Below are 21257 nucleotides of genomic sequence, written 5' to 3'. Positions count from 1 at the left end.
CGGTGAGCGGATCATATGGATGGGGAAGTTGTCCGTGATGGTGGAGGGAAGTGAGTAATCCCTTCTGAGGTTTAAACGTTCCTGACGGTTGTAGAAGAGCGCAGGACCTACATTTGTAAGTAAACTTAAAACTAAGGTATGAATAACAAAGAAAACACGACACTGAACAGGGAACCACAGTAGCCGCTGCGTCCAGCGCGCCGCCATCATGTTTTCATGACATATGCCACAAGATATACCATGACATATACCATGACATATACCACGAGATATACCATGACATATGCCATGACATAGACCATGAGGTATACCATGACATATACCACGAGATATACCATGACATATGCCATGACATATACCATGAGGTATACTATGACATATACCACGAGATATACCATGACATATGCCATGACATATACCACGAGATATACCATGACATATGCCATGACATAGACCATGAGGTATACCATGACATATACCACGAGATATACCATGACATATGCCATGACATATACCATGAGGTATACTATGACATAGTATATACAATGAGATATACCATGACATACACCATGAAGTATACATGACATATACCGTGACATACACCATGAAGTATACATGAAATATACCATGAGCTATACCATGACATATGCCATGAAGTATACCAGGACATATATACAATTAGATATGCCATGACATATATACAATGAGATATACCATGACATATACCATGACATACACCATGAAGTATACATGACATATACCACGAGCTATACCATGACATATACCATGAGGTATACCATGACATATATACAATGAGATATACCATGACATATATACAATGAGATATACCATGACATATACCATGACATACACTATGAAGTATACATGACATATACCACGAGCTATACCATGACATATACCACGAGCTATACCATGACATATACCATGAGGTATACCATGACATATATACAATGAGATATACCATGACATATATACAATGAGATATACCATGACATACACCATAAAGTATACGTGACATATACCATGAAGTATACATGACATATACCACGACATATACCATGACATGTGCCATGACCTATCCCATGAGATATACCATGACATATGCCATGACATATACCATGAGATATACCACGAGATATATCATGAAAGGATCTGTATCCAAATTCCACTCGACACGGAAGCTCTTTCTAGACTTTGTGGAGGAGTTAGATGCCTGGTTGGTGGCTGGGGCTGATGGGTTTACAATCTCAACCTTCTCTATTCTATTCTATTCTATTCTATTCTATTCTATTCTATTCTATTCTCCTTTTCCCTTTTGCCTATTTATTTATTTAATTGTTTATTTGTTTATTTATTTGCTTATTGTTAAATGTTCCCTTTTCTCTTGTTCATTTGATTTATGCTTGTTACGTGTTTACTTTGTTTGTTTTTGTTATGGTTTAATCCAACTCATGTTGTTTGGGGTGGCATGCCAGGTGGGGTTGGAGTGTGGTGGGGGGTGTTGTATGGGTTTGTGGGGAGGGTGGGTGGACAGTGGGCTGGGGTTGTAATTGTGCCTGTTTTGAAAATTGAAAATAAACCTTGTTTGAGGGAAAACAACGGTTGTTGGCAAAGCAGCTCGGGGAAGGAAGGACGTGTCAGCGATCAGAGCAGACACGAACATGACGTGGTCTGCAACCTCCAGACACCGGTCTGGCAGAATCATGCACACACGGCCCTCCTCCCGACTTATTATTCTCATCTGTTTCTACCAGTCTGGCCACCAGATGCAAGCAAGATAAACTCACACAAGCACATGCATTTCAGCGTGGGCCCATTTCCTGTCTGAAACAGTATTTGCTGAGTTGTGTGTTTTTGGCAAAACCCCACATTAAAGATTATGGTTTGTAGGTAAGGATATCTTCTAGCAAATCACCTGAAAATAAATCTGCGTGTGAATTACACTCTAACTTAGTGGCTCTCGTCGGTTATTCGCCCCTCCTCACACGTTTCATGTGAGGTCTGACGTCTAAATGGGGAGTTAACCGTGAAGTGAGGCGGTTTCTTGGTAAGAGTTATTAAACTCTCCTTTCACTGGAAGACGTTGACAGATTCACCAGTTTCCAAAGAAAGGTTGTCAAATTTACTTTGAATCATAAACCAGACCTGGACTGAGGTGATGCCTTTTTGACACTTTCTCCAAGGAGACTGACTTGAAGACAGAAACTTGTCTGAACTGGCTGCAGACTGAGCGCAGAATGCATCTGAGGAATGTGGAGCTGAATTTAAGACCAATGGTTTCAGACCAAGAAAATTCCTCCCTTAGGATGCAACATTCCAAGCACCTTGTTGACTTTCCCTTACATGTCAAGCGAGAGAGGCCCTGTGTCGGTCCCCATGCTCCCGCATGCATGTAAATCTGTCATCTATTCCCCAGGAGCCACTTCTGGTCCTGTTTGGCAGAGCGGTTCACAAACTCCCAGTTACAGTTTCACTACTTTTAAGGAAGGCAGCGATTATAACACTGATGCTCTGCCAGCAGCATCCAAGAGGAGCTATCAGTAGCTTTCGTCATGTAGTGCTGTTCTACATGATCAGAATGTTCTCCCTCTCTTATCCATACAACAACAACAACCCCTGGGACTCGCAAAAGCCCTCATCAGAGCAAAAGCTCTGCTTCTCACAGCTGCTCCAAGGAAACCCTGGAATGCTTTGTAAGCACATAACATCTTCCCAGTGTGTGTGTGTGTGTGTGTGTGTGTGTGTGTATATATATATATATATATATATATTAGCGGCGAACTGTCAGGGCCTTCTAGGCCTTCAGTGAAGGCCTTCTAATCAATCTGTTAGTATCGCATTACATTTCGGTTTTGACTACACATGCGAATTCGGGAGGCTCTGCTTGCAGTCTCCCAGCCAAAAAAAAAAAATCAACCAATCAGCTTTTTCCCTCTGTTGTAACCGTGTGAGAAGACTCCTCCTGCCAGCGCCTTCGGCATCTGGAGGGAAGTTCTCCGCTATCTAAATAAGATAGGCATTAATACCGGATTGATAGATTACTCAACCAATCAGATTTTGATGCGTAGCGGATGGGCGTATTCTTTTATACTTGCCCAGCGTCATAGGGCCTTCGCTGCACACAGCCTACATGACTGATTGTTCAGCCAATCAGCTGCAGGGCCTAGGTCAGCGGTTGAAACCGCTGTGGTTGCGTTCCGCAGCGCATCGCGGTAGTTGGTGGCTAATGTTAGCTAGCTTTTGTGTGTTGGCTTTAGTTAGCTAAGCTAGCTAGCTAGCCGTGAATGAGAATAATGTCTCCAGCAGAAGTCGTGATTGATGTGCTGGCAGATTTATTAGTCACGCCATTTTCAAGACGGTCGTTTGGGGAAAAGCAAAGGCTTGTGGAGATGGGCAGCCCAACCCCACATTTAGCGGCTCGGACCCAACCAACCGCACATACGTCATATGTGCGGCGTTTCACTGGTTTAGCTGTGACAGTCCCGGTTTCCACGGCATCTGTCGAAAGGACATTTTCAGCACTTAAAAGAATAAAACCGTATTCCGGGAACACGACTCACAGCGTTGGCCTCCATTGCCATTGAAAAGGACATTCTGGTGGTTTAAAGCCACAGGAGTGCTCTGTGACCGTGTGATCGACCGTTTCATCCAGAAAGAAAGGAGAATGGGGTTTGTCTTCAAACAGACAACACTGGTGAGTCAAATGTATTTTTTGTACAGTTAGTTGATTTACTTAATGTTTGATTGTTTTTATGCCCAGCGGCCAAGCTGGGACGTGTTTGTTGAGTTTCTTGATAGTGTAGCGAAGAGGCTACCCCGTTAGAATTGTGCCCTCCTGTTTTACCCATCAGGCACTGCGTTCAGATTGTCAGTTGTTATTAAATGTTTTGTAAGTGTTTTATGTGGTTTTATGTATTGTGGTGCAATTGTAGTTGTCATTCTGTTGTGTTGTGTAACTTTGGTACTGAAACCCTGATCAACTTTGTGGTTCGAGTAGATGAGCACCATGTATTGTGTCACATGTCTCTTAAGTTCTCGTCTCTAAGTGAGTTCAGTAAAGGAGACTGTAAGGTTACCTTAGTCACTACTTCTACGTTCGGCATGCTGGTGTCAGAAGTGGGATGGCAGATAATACCCACAACCTGAAGATGGCAACGTCAAGAGGTACGTTCGACGTGATGCTCCGCGAGATTGAGGACTTCATGGGCGACTTGAAACAGAGCGTTCCCGGCGAAGAACATCGACGTTTGAAGGAGGATGTCCCGCGGAGGGACCGCTGACGGAGCCAGCGCTCCGCGCGCCGACCCATCGCCGGCCGCCGCGCACTCATCGCCGGCCGCCGCCCATCCACTGCCAGCAGCGGCATTCCGCAGCCGACCGCCGCCATTACATCACCGTCACCACTTCACTGACCAACGTCACGACACCCCCTGCTAATGTGGGCTTGCGGACGTCCGCTTTTAGTCCGGCGGAGTCCGCTCCGCGTACGTTCCGCCCTAGTATGTTTGGGCCTTTAGAACATGTTTTGTTTTTCTATGAAGTCTCATAGTCCTCAAGCCTGGTTGGTGGCTTGTGCTCTCTGACGGGACGGTTACCCGTCCCTTGGGACAGTCCAGGCTCCACAGATGTTTCAGGACCAGTCTTTGGTTGCTCTGAGGAGTCAGGCAGTCCCAGGGATACCGCGGTCAAATGGGAAGCATGCCATGCTTTACCATCATCCAGGATGTAGGTGCTAGGACCCACTTTCCTTTTTATCAGGATGGGTGCAGAGAACCTCTGATGCCCTTTCATCACGTGCAGAGGTTTCCGCACACGCACTCTGTCCCCTTCTCTGAATGAAGGAGTGTGAGCACCCCGTCTTCTGTCACAGTACTCTTTCATGTGAGATTGGCGAAGCGACACTCGGCCACGCACCTCAGTATCCTGCGCCGTCACACCCGGAGGAGAGAGAACGCTGAGCTTAGTTCTCATCTTGCGACCATACAGGAGTTCAAACGGAGATGCGCCGGTCGTGGCGTGCGGTGTAGCTCGATAGGCTTGGAGGAAATCCATGGTTGCAGCTTTCCAGGGTTGATGCTGAATGATTGCAGCTTGGATACAACCTTTGAGTACTTGGTTAAATCTCTCGATTGCACCGTTAGCAGCTGGATGGTATACAGAGGAGCGAATATGAGTGATCCCTTTGTCCTGGATGAATGTGGAGAATGCAGAAGATGTAAATTGCGGTCCATTATCAGTGACCAGGGACTCTGGGTTGCCATAGCGGCTGAAGACACTGCTGAGGAATCCCACCACTGTTTCCGTGGTGACAGATGAAGCGAAAGCAACTTCGGGCCACTTTGAGTAGTAGTCGGTCAAAGTGATTGCGAACTTACAGTCCCATGATGCAGTTTCAAACGGTCCAACAATGTCCACGCCCAGCTTACTCCAGGGGCCCTCAGACAGAGGTACCGGTTGCAGTGGTGCCTCGGTCACTTTTGCTGACTTGTCTGAACTTTGACACAGTGAGCATGTAGATATCTCTGAGCCTAACAGTGCATCAATGGCAGTAAACCAGTACAGCTCACGCAAGCGTTGCTTCGTTCGCACAATACCCTGGTGGCCGTCATGAGCCAGGGCAATGAGTGTGCAGCGCAAGGAGACAGGTACAACCAAGCATGACCCTCGAAACACTAAGTTGTCCTTCACACACAGTTCCTGCCTGATCTTGTAGTCTGGTTGCAGCACTGGATTCACCGTTTTAACAGACGGCGGCCACGGCTGGTTGATTTGCTCACACAGCGATGCAAGTTCAGGGCAGGAGAAGGAAGCATCTTCAAACTTCCCCGCAGACACTGAGACAGGGGCCGTCGACAGCAAGGCCACTTACTCAGGTTCTGTGTCCTCGACCAGAGGGGAGGCAGCAGGTAGAGGTAAACGTGAGAGGCAGTCGGCTGTATGGTTTAATGATCCAGCCCGATACACAACATCATAGGTGAACCAGAGGAGATGCGCAGACCATCGTGCAACGTGCATCCCTGCTCGATCAGCACCTTTTGTAGAGAGGAGTGTAGTGAGGGCCTGGTGATCAGTGCGCAGTGTGAACTTCCTGCCCCATAGATATGTCCTCCATCACTCTACTGCCCAGACGCACGCAAGAGCCTCTTTCTCTACAGTGGAGTATTTCCTCTCTGTTGAAGTCAGTGAACGTGAAGCAAACGCCACTGTGCGTTCTGTGTGGTCTGGATGCATCTGGGTGAACACAGCTCCCAGTCCGTAGTCGGAGGCGTCAGTGGAAATTATGGTTGGGAAGTCCGGATTGAATAGAGCAAGCGCCGGGCTGTCCACCAGCAGCTGTTTCACATTCAGGGAGCATTTTTGAGTCTCTTCAGTCCACTCGGATGTGCCCTCTTGTCGCAGACAGGCACGGAGAGGCTCTGTAGCATAGTTGGGTATAAACTTTGCACACCACGAGAGCATACCTAGGAAAGAGCGAAGGCTGCCCGCATCTTTGGGAGCTGTGGCCTGAGTAATGGCCTGCAAGTGCTCTGTGTCAGGCTCGATGCCGTTTGCTGTCACCAGGTGTCCCAGGAACTTCAGACTGGCTTGGCGGAAGTGGCATTTCTTTTCCTTCAGCCACAGGCCTGCTCCTTCCAGCCGTTGTAGGACAGTTTCCAGAGCTGTGTCATGCTCCTGTGCTGTGCGCCCGTAGCAGATGACATCATCCAGGTAGTTCTGAACATTAGGCACACCCTTCAACACTGTCTCCATCGACTTTTGAAAGGCTGAAGGGGCTGAAGCCAGGCCGTAGGGAACTCTGCAGAACCGAAACAGCCCATCATGTGTGACGAAAGCTGTTATATCCCAACTTTCAGGATGCAGCGGCACTTGGTGATATGCACTCTCCTAATCAATAGCTGAGAACACAGTAGCACCTGTCAGTGTAGAGAGTAGTTCCTCCATGTGAGGAAGGGGGTCGCTATCCACTACAATCCCTTTGTTGGGTTCTCGAAGGTCCACACACATTCGAATCCCTCCTGTTTTCTTCTGTGTGACCACGATAGGTGAGATCCACGGCGAAGCATCGATGCGCTCTATCACACCAGCTGACAGGAGACGATTCAGCTCCGCTGACACATCAGCTCGCACCGAGACAGGAAGGCGTCTCAGTTTCTGACGCACTGGCACAGCGTCCGGTGACACTGTCACTTTATGCATGAAAGCTTTTGCACAGCCTACGGTTGCAGGTGAGGCTGGCTGGGTGGTGAGACATCCCACTGACACTGCAGCGGCGGGCAGAGAGGGAGGTGCTGCGGATGGCGGATATACCGCGGTACCTTCGATGCGCAGGCAGAGAGCGGATATGAGGTCCCTCCCCATAAGTGCAGTCCCTGAGTCCACTACATAGAAGCTGGCTGGCCCTTTTATGCCATCCATGTGAACGGTCGCTTCCATGCAGCCCAGCACGTTGATAGGGGTCCGTGAGTATGTCACTAGACGGACTGAGGATTGTTGTAGAGGAGCTTCTTTGAAGTGCTCCTCGTAGATGCATCGAGGTAAAACAGACACCGAAGCACCCGTATCCACCGTTAGTTTCACCGTCTTCACCACTTTCGCTGTTTGAATGTCCACTGAACACTGTATCTTATCAGGGGTGTCTGTTCCTTCCACAAGCAGCAGTGTACATTCAGGCATGTCAACCTCCTTCACTGGATGAGTCTGCTGAGACTGCTTACACACACGGGCAAAGTGTCCTTTTTTATTGCAACCTCTGATACACACACACACACACACACACACACACACACACACACACACGTGTCAATACAGATGCAGGGAAGAGAGTTTTAATCCACAGCAGTACAGGCGCACGAAACAGGCCTGCACTGCTGTGGATTAAAACCTGTCTCCCTGCATCGCCACTGATATCCCGCTCCTCATTAGCTGAGCACTTATAACAACACCACTGACGGGTTCGGGGAAAAAACGCTACACACATATATATTGCTTAGGGGGTAGTTGTTGTGTGATTAGAGTGCAGCCTTGCTGTAAACAGATGAGTAATTTCCCTGCACTGCCGAGCGGGGCCTGACAGGGCCTGACAGGGCCCACTAGAGTGGACTTAAGAATTAAACAAAACATGTCCACGACCCAAAACATCTGTGCATCTTGTGGCTAAACAAATTCCACCAATTCATGAATTCAGATAAACAGTACTTCAGTCACCCAAATGTTTCAGAAACCTAAAGCCCAAGATGACAGATCTGCTCTTTTAAAGATGTGCTTTTTTCCAACAATGTGTGTCGCATGTGTGTATGTGTGTCTGTGTTTATTGTTGTAATATGGAATATGTGGTTCTGTTATGACCGTCTGTCCTCCTGCAGTCCCTACTTTACATCCGCACTTCTTTGTGCGCTGCCTCTACGAAGAGCCGGTTTTGCTGTGAGACCGGGTTTCATGTTATCTTCCGACGTGATGTGATGCGATGTGATGTGATGTGATCTTATCTAGTGAGATCTACAGGCCTTCTGTGGCGGAGCAGGCAGTGACTCACCTCCTCAGACTGCAGGGAGGAGCCTACAAGTCTCAACAGCTAGGCGGCAGACACACCAGAGCTGCCTCTGCATCTGCGGCTGTGTGCTCCACTCTACGTAGTCCGTGCACAGGTCGAGGATGACTCCCGGGGGACGGACTTTTTAAAGAGGACCAAACCAGTACTAAAACTCTACAGACCTGAAGGTTCTCTTCCTACTGAACAAGACAAGGCCTGCTGTGGACGTTTGTGGAGTGAGACTTGTCTGTTGTGTCGTGAACTGATTTGCTGACACAGAGTTAGTGGAAATTGGACATTGTGAAGCAAGTGTAGGTTGGGTTGTGCAAGTAGGACATGTGAACTCGGGTCTCTCGTGAGATATTGACATCTATGTTGGTATAGATATAGGATATATTGATGGGAAACCACCAAGCGCCTGCGAATACGTCGTCTTACCATGCCAGTGAGGACTGCACTGCTAACAACAAGGCACTGTATCTCTTCTACGCGGCTGTGATGATCATCATTTTCATCTTGGCGTTGCCTCTGAATGCTTCTGTCCTCCACCTTTTCATCTTCAAGCTGAAGTTCTGGAAGTCCAGCACGAATAATGTCTTCCTTTTCAACCTGGTGTTGGCTGACATTCTTTTGCTCTTTTGCCTGCCCGTGAAAGCACACAACTATATCCAGAAGGAAAGAAGGAGCCAGAATGACACTGTATGCAAAGCCATGCTCTTCATGCTGTTCCTTAATCGAGGGGCTAGCATCGCCTTTTTAACTGTGACCTCCATTGACCGATACTTCAACGTGGTCCATCCTCGTAGAAAGAACCTCCTCAGAGCTCTGAAGAAATCTCCTCACATTTCCATCTTCATCTGGCTCCTTCTTCTGCCTCTTACCATCCCCACCATGCTCAAGAACTTTGAATGCTGCAACAGCCACAAGTCCATCGACTCTATTGCAAAGGAGGATGCCGTGATCAAGGTATAATGCATATATACCTATATATATACATACATATATACATATATAGTGGATAATCAATGTCTAAAAGTTACTATCTGCAAATCAGTGTTTGCCATGTGTTTCATTGTTATGTGTATACTGTCAGGGGTGTAAGCAGCAGGACATACTAATACACAGTAAAAGACAACCTTGTGATTTTCTGGGGCGGGTTTCCCGGGAGAAACACATCCTAACATTTCATAACATATCTTAACGTACTTCCCGAGACACGTTAAGATCTATCTTAAAAACCGACAAGTGTTTCTCAAAGCATACCATAGAGACACACATATATTACATAAATAAAATCTGTCATCACAAAAAAGTCTGCAGAATGCAGCAGCATCTCATTTTTGAGGATAAGAAAATTCACTTCTGACCCCATTAGAGTTAAAAGTACGTTTTTTTTAACACCTGTAAGTTAGTATGCTTGATTCATAAATGAATTAAATTTGAGTTTTGTTTTGAATTTCAAAAAAGTCAGTGTTCAGAGTTGGCTGGTTTGGTTGTTATTTGATGAGAAATCCAACGTAACAATTCAAAATCCATAGGTGAAAGTTCAACCATGATTGAACATACTCTGTGATTTATTGTTATTGTGTTTTTGATTTTTAATTTGATGAGAATATCAAATCACAGATTTGATATTCTCATCAAATTAAAAATCTAAAGAATACCTGAGTATCTTTGAGAATACACATGTTTGCATGGGGAATATACGCTTTTTTTTCATATGAAAAGTAAGTGAGACGGGTAAGAGAATAGGTTAAATGACAGGGAAGGGAATCACCGGAGGCCCCACGATAGGATATCATCACCATAGGCTATCATCACCATAGGATATTATCACCATAGGATATCATCACCATATGATATCATCACGATAGGATATTATCACCATAGGATATTGTCACCATAGGATATTATCATGATAAAGTATTATCACGATACAATATTATCACGATAGGATATCATCATGATAGGATATTGTCATGATACAATATTATCATTATAATATATCATCATGATAGGATATCATCACGATAGGATATTGTCACGATACAATATTATCATGATAAAGTATTATCACGATAGGACATCACCATGATACGATATTATGACGATACAATATTATCATGATAAAGTATTATCACGATAGGACATCACCATGATACGATATTATGACGATACAATATTATCATGATAAAGTATTATCACGATACAATATTATCACGATATATGAGTCAGGATGTGATAGTATTGCAATTTTAAACATTTATTGATATGCTGAGTATTGTGATACACATATTGCTATTTATGACCTTTTTTCAGCTGCAAATTGTCCCCAAAGGAAAACTTTGTCAACATCTGTTTTATCTAATAAGATAAAGTTTTCAGTCTGTTCATCTCACTTCAGTCACTTTTATTGCTGCAAAATGGGATTGTCAAGCAGACAGACTGACCAACACAACTGAAAAAAACCCTGTCATGAATGCAACTGGTAAACTGTAGTGTGTGTGTGTATCACAGTCTACACACTTCTGCTGACCTCACCAGAAACTACCCCAGCACCGCCATCTAGTTCAGCGTTTCCCAACCCAGTCCTCGTGGACCCCCTAGCCTGCAGATGTTCATAGTAACCCTGCATAGGTAGCCCTGCTTGTACTTACTCAACCAATCTTCTCACAGCACTTAATTATGCAAGGTGTGCTCTGGCATAATTCATTGCTGATTGGCTGACTAACTATAAACAGGTACCGACCTATTGGGGGTGGCCGAGTTAATCTGCAGGATAGGGGTTCCTTGAGGACTGGGTTGGGAAACGCTGATCTAGTCAGTTCATCTTATTATTGTAGTACTGTCCCCAAAAGTTTGATTCCTGTTTGCAATTTATATAATAAAAGATCAATACTTGGTGTTCGTGTATTGATACAATGTTGCCAAGCAAAATACTGCGATTCTATGCTGTATTGGTTTTCCCCAACCCTGCCAAATGACAACCTGCCCCTCTCGCCCCGAAATGATAATCCAACGCATACTTTGGCAGTCTTCTTACCGTGTTCCTACTTTCTACTTGCCACAAAGAGTTTCCATGTTCACATTCATCCGTCTGGTACTTCATGTTGCACACGCAGCTCCTGCTCACCTGCTGCATCGCAATGCAAGGCAACAAGGACAATTCGACAAACCTGATCCAGTTCAAAAACACCCCACGTTTCACCCAAAGCCAGCGTGGTGCTGCAGCACTACGTCATGTTGACTCAGAGTGTTTATTCAATATGTTAAAATTATTTCAGTGCTGAACCCCTTTATGTAATGAACCTCATGTGTGTTGTTTGCTTTGAGTGACACTTGTCAATTGGGCTGGCCGGTATTCTGAATGTTTACTGATACCGACCTTGAGAGTCTCTCACCGACCTAGTTTTGCTCTCCGCTGTGTAACGTCCGGAGCCGCCCCTGAAAAGAAACTACAATAGCCAGCCGTTAGTCCCATGCTTCCACCCAGCCCGACCTGTGCTCTTCATTCACAACACGAGACAACAGGAGCAGCAGTACTGAACCCGTCTGACAGGAGCTGCCAAAAGACCAGCTGCTTTCTACAAAACACGCATTGTTGGTGGTTTGCTCATATTTTGGTTTCCACAAACAGGATATTGAGAAAAGAGCTTTGAAATGTTTTCCATTGCTCAAGGTTTTCCATTGCTAAACCAAAGCAGAGCATCACACGCATGGTCACAGGTACTCCCCACCAACAGCTGCCCTTCACACAGTACTGTCTACTACCACCGCTACAGTACTTTCTACTACCACTGCTACAGTACTGTCTACTACCACTGGTACAGTACTGTCTACTACCGCTGCTACAGCACTGTCTACTACCACTGCTATTGTACTGTCTACTACCACTGGTACAGTACTGTCTACTACCACTGGTACAGTACTGTCTACTACCGCTGCTACAGCACTGTCTACTACCACTGCTATAGTACTGTCTACTACCACTGCTACAGTACTGTCTACTACCACTGCTACAGCACTGTCTACTACCGCTGCTACAGTACTGTCTACTACCACTGGTACAGTTCTGTCTACTACCACTGCTACAGTACTGTCTACTACCACTGCTACAGCACTGTCTACTACCACTGGTACAGCTCTGTCTACTACCACTGCTACAGCACTGTCTACTACCACTGCTACAGTACTGTCTACTACCACTGCTACAGTACTGTCTACTACTACTGCCACAGTTCTGTCTACTACCACTGCTACAGTACTGTCTACTACCACTGCTACAGCACTGTCTACTACCACTGCTACAGTACTGTCTACTACCACTGCTACAGCACTGTCTACTACCACTGCTACAGTACTGTCTACTACCACTGTTACAGTACTGTCTACTACCACTGGTACAGTACTGTCTACTACCACTGGTACAGTTCTGTCTACTACCACTGCTACAGCACTGTCTACTACCACTGCTATAGTACTGTCTACTACCACTGCTACAGTACTGTCTACTACCACTGCTACAGTACTGTCTACTACTACTGCTACAGTACTGTCTACTACTACTGCTACAGCACTGTCTACTACCGCTGCTACAGTACTGTCTACTACCACTGGTACAGTTCTGTCTACTACCACTGCTACAGTACTGTCTACTACCACTGCTACAGCACTGTCTACTACCACTGGTACAGCTCTGTCTACTACCACTGCTACAGCACTGTCTACTACCACTGCTACAGTACTGTCTACTACCACTGCTACAGTACTGTCTACTACCACTGCTACAGTACTGTCTACTACCACTGCTACAGTACTGTCTACTACTACTGCTACAGTACTGTCTACTACCACTGCTACAGCACTGTCTACTACCGCTGCTACAGTACTGTCTACTACCACTGGTACAGTTCTGTCTACTACCACTGCTACAGTACTGTCTACTACCACTGCTACAGCACTGTCTACTACCACTGGTACAGCTCTGTCTACTACCACTGCTACAGCACTGTCTACTACCACTGCTACAGTACTGTCTACTACCACTGCTACAGTACTGTCTACTACTACTGCCACAGTTCTGTCTACTACCACTGCTACAGTACTGTCTACTACCACTGCTACAGCACTGTCTACTACCACTGCTACAGTACTGTCTACTACCACTGCTACAGCACTGTCTACTACCACTGCTACAGTACTGTCTACTACCACTGTTACAGTACTGTCTACTACCACTGGTACAGTACTGTCTACTACCACTGGTACAGTTCTGTCTACTACCACTGCTACAGCACTGTCTACTACCACTGCTATAGTACTGTCTACTACCACTGCTACAGTACTGTCTACTACCACTGCTACAGTACTGTCTACTACTACTGCTACAGTACTGTCTACTACTACTGCTACAGTACTGTCTACTACTACTGCCACAGTACTGTCTACTACTACTGCTATAGTACTGTCTACTACCACTGCTACAGTACTGTCTACTACCACTGTTACAGTACTGTCTACTACTACTGCCACAGTTCTGTCTACTACCACTGCTACAGTACTGTCTACTACTACTGCTACAGTACTGTCTACTACCACTGCTACAGTACTGTCTACTACCGCTGCTACAGTACTGTCTACTGCCACTGGTACAGTTCTGTCTACTACTACTGCTACAGTACTGTCTACTACCACTGCTACAGCACTGTCTACTACCACTGCTACAGTACTGTCTACTACCACTGTTACAGTACTGTCTACTACCACTGGTACAGTACTGTCTACTACCACTGGTACAGTTCTGTCTACTACCACTGCTACAGCACTGTCTACTACCACTGCTACAGCACTGTCTACTACCACTGGTACAGTACTGTCTACTACCACTGGTACAGTTCTGTCTACTACCACTGCTACAGTACTGTCTACTACCACTGCTACAGCACTGTCTACTACCACTGGTACAGCTCTGTCTACTACCACTGCTACAGTACTGTCTACTACCACTGCTACAGTACTGTCTACTACCACTGCTACAGTACTGTCTACTACTACTGCCACAGTTCTGTCTACTACCACTGCTACAGTACTGTCTACTACTACTGCTACAGTACTGTCTACTACTACTGCCACAGTACTGTCTACTACTACTGCTATAGTACTGTCTACTACCACTGCTACAGTACTGTCTACTACCACTGCTACAGCACTGTCTACTACCACTGCTACAGCACTGTCTACTACCACTGGTACAGTACTGTCTACTACCACTGGTACAGTTCTGTCTACTACCACTGCTACAGTACTGTCTACTACCACTGCTACAGTACTGTCTACTACCACTGGTACAGCTCTGTCTACTACCACTGCTACAGTACTGTCTACTACCACTGCTACAGTACTGTCTACTACCACTGCTACAGTACTGTCTACTACTACTGCCACAGTTCTGTCTACTACCACTGCTACAGTACTGTCTACTACTACTGCTACAGTACTGTCTACTACTACTGCCACAGTACTGTCTACTACTACTGCTATAGTACTGTCTACTACCACTGCTACAGTACTGTCTACTACCACTGTTACAGTACTGTCTACTACCGCTGCTACAGTACTGTCTACTACCACTGGTACAGTTCTGTCTACTACCACTGGTACAGTTCTGTCTACTACCACTGCTACAGTACTGTCTACTACCACTGCTACAGCACTGTCTACTACCACTGGTACAGCTCTGTCTACTACTACTGCTATAGTACTGTCTACTACCGCTGCAGTAAGCACAAGATCCACGCAGAAGGAGTGATCCAACTGATGCCATTACACACTGAATAGCAAAGGAAATCGTCCCCTTAGCTGCAGTGGAACATAACAGGTTCAAAAGATGCTGATGAGATACACCATGCCCTATAGAACATGTTTTTCTAAAATTGCAGTGCCTGATATTTAAAAAAGACATCCTGTGAAATGAGTAAAGTCAGTAGTCAGTGGAGCAAGACAGAATACATATGTGTGAATGAGAGGGAGGACAGTGGAATGGTACGGATGCAAGGAGTGGAGGTGACGAAGGTGTATGAGTTTAAATACTTGGGGTCAACTGTCCAAAGTAATGAGGAATACAGCAGAGAGTTGAAGAAGAGAGTGCAGGCAGGGTGGAGTGGGTGGAGAAGAGTGTCAAGAGTGATTTGTGACAGAAGGGTACCAGCAAGAGTTAAAGGGAAGGTTTACAAGATGGTACACAGTAAAATCCTGAGTCTTAATTTAACTCGGAGAGTGTACAAATGGACCTGAAAGGATCCATTTGTACACTCTCCGTTTTTTACTGTGTAGTGAGACCAGCTACGTTATATGTGTTGGAGACAGTGGCACTGATGAAAAGACAGGAGGAGGAGCTGGAGGTGGCAGAGTTGTAGATGATAAGATTTTCACTGGGAGTGATGAAGAAGGACAGGATTAGGAACTAGTATATCAGAGGGACAACTCAGGTTGGACGGTTTGGAGACTAAGCAAGAGAGACAAGATTGAGATGGTTTGGACATGTGTGGAGGAGAGATGCTGGGTATATTGGGAGAAGGATGCTGAATATGGAGCTGCCAGGGAAGAGGAGAAGAGGAAGCTTTGGACATGTGTGGAGGAGAGATGCTGGGTATATTGGGAGGAGGGTGTTGAATATGGAGCTGCCAGGGAAGAGGAGAAGAGGAAGGCGAAAGAGGAGGTTTATGGATGTGGTGAGGGAGGAGGACAGGAAGAGATGGAAATGATGATCCGCTGTGGCGCCCCCTAATGGGAGCAGCCGAAAGTAGTAGTAGTAGCAGTAGCAGTAGTAGCAGTAGCAGTAGTAGTAGTAGTAGTAGTAGTAGTAGCAATAGCAGTAGCAGTAGTAGCAGTCGTAGCAGTAGCAGTAGTAGTAGTAGTAGCAATAGCAGTAGCAGTAGCAGTAGCAGTAGTAGTAGTAGTAGTAGCAATAGCAGTAGTAGTAGTAGTAGTAGTAGCAGTAGCAGTAGTAGTAGTAGTAGTAGTAGTAGCAATAGCAGTAGTAGTAGTAGTAGTAGTAGTAGCAATAGCAGTAACAGTAGTAGTAGTAGTAGTAGTAGTAGTAGCAATAGCAGTAGCAGTAGCAGTAGTAGTAGCAATAGCAGTAGCAGTAGTAGCAGTAGCAGTAGTAGTAGCAGTAGCAATAGCAGTAGCAGTAGTAGCAGTAGTAGTAGTAGTAGGAGTAGTAGTAGTAGATGTAGATCTTGAGAAAAGCGGTTGACTCACATTATCTTTCAGGAGGTCATGCAGTTGACAGGGAGCCATGATGGTAGTGATAAACTGGTATTATTGAAAGGAGTTTAAGAAATCATCGTTAAATTATCGTTATCGAGGTAAATGTGTGAGGTCGTGGTGATATTTGTTTGATATCATTTTGCCCTACCTGTGAGCGGCAGAGGGGTACTTGCTGGTGTTCACTGGCAGACTGGTTTGAGGTAAAAAAAAACCTAAAAAAACAAACACAAGAAAACAGCAGGTCTAGATCGGTGCTTCTTCTCCACATCAGAGGAAATGGATGGAGAAAGACGGAAATCAAAAACAGCCCGAGTGTTTCCAGGACGTCTGGAACGGTCATCTCTTTTCCAGGTCCACTGAAAGAGGCAGACAGTAGTACGCAGACCTGGCTTTGGCAGTACACGGAAAGCAAAGGGAATTATTACCCAGTCTGACCACGTGCTGAATTCACTGTAAGGAAAATCGCTATTCTCGGTCCTTCATTCCTTCTGCTATCAGCCTGGTCCATGCTGACAGTAGTCCTTTCAGATAAACGCTTTATTATGTTGTTTTAAACCACAGCAGTTGGTTTATACCTTGTCTGTTTCTCGCATGGCTTGTGGGTCTGTACGTTCACTGACTGGTGTAATGCACTGTAACGTGCAACGCATCCTAGGAGGCTTCATTTATTTATTTTATTCTCTTAACTTGTGTGAATTATTATCCTTCGCCTGGTCCTCGTGTGGGTCTGTATGCATGGCCACACGAGGGGGCCAGTGTACATCTCTTGCCCGTGTACTGATGTGTCTGTTGTCTCTGAAATACTGCTAATGGCCGCTTGTCTGAGTGTGTGTATGGTCTGGGTGGATTGTGTATGGTCTGGGTGGATTGTGTATGGTCTGGGTGGATTGTGTATGGTCTGAGTGGATTGTGTATGGTCTGGGTGGATTGTGTATGGTCTGGGTGGATTGTGTATGGTCTGGGTGGATTGTGTATGGTCTGGGTGGATTGTGTATGGTCTGGGTGGATTGTGTATGTATGGTCTGGGTAGATTGTGTGTATGGTCTGGGCGGATTGTGGAACTGAACTGCCCTTCTGGGATAAATAAAGTTGTCTGAATCTAAATGTAAATGTGAAACAGTGGCTAGTGCGGCACCGCTGCACATAGCAACAGGAACAGGAAATGCAGAGGACAGCGGGGGATTCAGCATTAAAGCAACGCTGGCATAACTGTAGAGACCAACATTAGTGGTGAGAAGAAACTAGAAGAAAGTAGGAATAGATATCAAACGTTCCATGCTGCCCTCTAAGGTGATTTTGCTTCTTGTTCCAGGACACGGTGGACCGTCTTCGAGAGGTGGTCTTCTTCACACAGATCATCATCCCTTTCATCATCCTAGTGTACTGCACGGTGCGCATCGTCAATCGTCTGAGAAAGAAAAGCGTGGGGGACAGGGCCAAGCTGAGAAGAGCCATGTTCCTGGTCACCTCCGTCATGGTGGTGTTCTCCGTGTGTTTCCTCCCCTGCGCCCTGGCCAGGATGATTCTGCTGATAGCCAGGGTCCACAAGTGGTCGGACATTTCTGAAGATATAGCCACTGAGGTTTTCGATGGTCTCATGGTCCTGTCTTATGTGGACTGCTTAGTGGATCCACTGGTGTACTGCTTTTGTAGCACCAAGTTTAAAAACCTGTACCTCTCCAATTATTTCCCGTTTCTAATGAAAGGAGACGTGCCACCAGAGAGCTCCAATTCTGCTGGGAACGCCTCGACTCCCAGGCAGGGTAATAATGTCATTTGACGTGTCGAGCGGGGGTCAGTTTGACATGTAGTAGAGCGGGCGTCAGTTTGACATGTAGTAGAGCGGGGGTCAGTTTGACATGTCGAGCGGGGGTCAGTTTGACATGTAGTAGAGCGGGCGTCAGTTTGACATGTCGAGCGGGGGTCAGTTTGACATGTCGAGCAGGGGTCAGTGTGCTGCTGCAGGGAACACGTCACCAGAGTCAACCCCGTGAGCCTGACACCTGTCCAGCCTCATGACAAACACACATGGTAACGTGTTAAATCTGAAATTAAAAAAGGGACAGTTTTGTATTGACACCAGAACAACTACATCTGAGTTAACCAGAAGGCCCACATATAGATATATATATATATATATATATAGATATATGTATATATATTTCTTATTTTGCTTTGCTTTGCTTTGTAACAATAGCACATATTCTAAAATAATTATATAGATAGATTTAAGGTGACTGAAATTTTCATGATTAACTTAATTCCAATTAATTATTTAATAATAATAATATTTTTTGATTATTGTTATTCTGAATTAATATTATTGTTATTATTTAATTAATTATTTATGGTCCGTGTACATCTTCATAATGTGGCCACTATAATATGTAATGTGTCTTTATGTAAATGCTTGTGATAAAATGTAAAATAAATAGTGCGGTAGAATCCCACATGAAGACTGTGAATTATTCCTACATGATGACTGTGACTTATTCCTACATGATGACTGTGACTTATTCCTACATGATGATTGTGAGTTATTCCTTCATGATGATTCTGAGTTAGTCCTTCATGATGATTTTTCATTATTCCTACATGATGATTGTGAGTTATTCCTACAAGAGGATTGTGACTTATTCTGACATGATGATTGCGACTTATTCCTACATGAGGATTGTGAGTTAGTCCTACATGACGACTGTGAGTTATTCCTACATGATGAGTGTGAGTCATTACTACATGTGATTTGTGATTTATTCCTACATGATGATTGTGAGTTATTCCTCCTTGATGACTGTGAGTTATCCCTCCATGATGATTGTGAGTTAGTCCTACATGATGACTGTGACTTATTCCTACATGATGACTGTGACTTATTCCTACATGATGATTGTGAGTTATTCCTTCATGATGATTCTGAGTTAGTCCTTCATGATGATTTTTCATTATTCCTACATGATGATTGTGAGTTATTCCTGCAAGAGGATTGTGACTTATTCCGACATGATGATTGCGACTTATTCCTACATGAGGATTGTGAGTTAGTCCTACATGACGACTGTGAGTTATTCCTACATGATGAGTGTGAGTTATTACTACATGTGATTTGTGATTTATTCCTACATGATGATTGTGAGTTATTCCTCCATGATGACTGTGAGTTATTCCTCCATGATGATTGTGAGTTATTCCTTCATGATGATTCTGAGTTAGTCCTTCATGATGATTTTTCATTATTCCTACATGATGATTGTGAGTTATTCCTACGTGATGAGTTTGAATTATTCGTACATGATGAGTGTGAGTTATTCCTACATGATGACTGTGAGTTAGTCCTACATGATTATTGTTTATTATTCCTACATGATGATTGTGAGTTATTCCTACATGATGACTGTGAGTTAGTCCTACATGATTATTGTTTATTATTCCTACATGATGATTGTGAGTTATTCCTACATGAGGATTGTGAGTTAGTCCTACATGACGACTGTGAGTTATTCCTACATGATGAGTGTGAGTTATTACTACATGTGATTTGTGATTTATTCCTACATGATGATTGTGAGTTATTCCTCCTTGATGACTGTGAGTTATCCCTCCATGATGATTGTGAGTTAGTCCTACATGATGACTGTGACTTATTCCTACATGATGACTGTGAGTTAGTCCTACATGATGATTGTTCATTATTCCTACATGATGAGTTTGAATTATTCGTACATGATGACTGTGAGTTATTCCTACATGATGACTGTGAGTTAGTCCTACATGATTATTGTTTATTATTCCTACATGATGATTGTGAGTTATTCCTACATGATGACTGTGAGTTAGTCCTACATGATTATTGTTTATTATTCCTACATGATGATTGTGAGTTATTCCTACATGAGGATTGTGAGCTAGTCCTACATGACGACTGTGAGTTATTCCTACATGATGAGTGTGAGTTATTACTACATGTGATTTGTGATTTATTCCTACATGATGATTGTGAGTTATTCCTCCTTGATGACTGTGAGTTATCCCTCCATGATGATTGTGAGTTAGTCCTACATGATGACTGTGACTTATTCCTACATGATGACTGTGAGTTAGTCCTACATGATGATTGTTCATTATTCCTACATGATGAGTTTGAATTATTCGTACATGATGACTGTGAGTTAGTTCTACATGAAGACTGTGACTTATTCCTACATGATGATTGTGAGTTATTCCTTCATGATGATTCTGAGTTAGTTCTACATGATGATTTTTCATTATTCCTACATGATGATTGTGAGTTATTCCTACATGAGGATTGTGACTTATTCCTACATGATGATTGTTTATTATTCCTACATGATGATTGTGAGTTATTCCTACATGATGACTGTGAGTTAGTCCTACATGATTATTGTTTATTATTCCTACATGATGATTGTGACTT

The 21257-nt window shown here is 44.5% G+C and overlaps 1 protein-coding gene across 1 annotated transcript; it reads left to right on the top strand.

Moving 5' to 3' along the window:
• Positions 1–8950: 8950 nt before the first annotated feature.
• On the top strand, positions 8951–18602 carry gpr31 (G protein-coupled receptor 31). Its single transcript, XM_056295059.1, has 2 exons — positions 8951–9517; positions 18135–18602. Exons 1-2 carry the CDS (start codon positions 8951–8953, stop codon positions 18600–18602), a joined length of 1035 nt encoding a protein of 344 aa, XP_056151034.1.
• The last annotated feature ends 2655 nt before the right edge of the window (positions 18603–21257 follow it).

Source organism: Lampris incognitus, chromosome 15, assembly GCF_029633865.1.
Source record: "Lampris incognitus isolate fLamInc1 chromosome 15, fLamInc1.hap2, whole genome shotgun sequence".
NCBI classification, from domain to species: Eukaryota; Metazoa; Chordata; class Actinopteri; order Lampriformes; family Lampridae; genus Lampris; species Lampris incognitus.
This window is presented reverse-complemented; position numbering and strand designations above follow the sequence as displayed.

What these genes read in the sequence shown, in the direction of transcription:
- gpr31 (XM_056295059.1), top strand. Translation starts at nt 8,951, where the DNA reads ATGGGAAACCACCAAGCGCCTGCGAATACGTCGTCTTACCATGCCAGT. An exon ending in AGGAGGATGCCGTGATCAAG is followed by an intron (nt 9,518 to 18,134) that starts GTATAATGCATA and finishes TTCTTGTTCCAG; the next exon opens with GACACGGTGGACCGTCTTCG.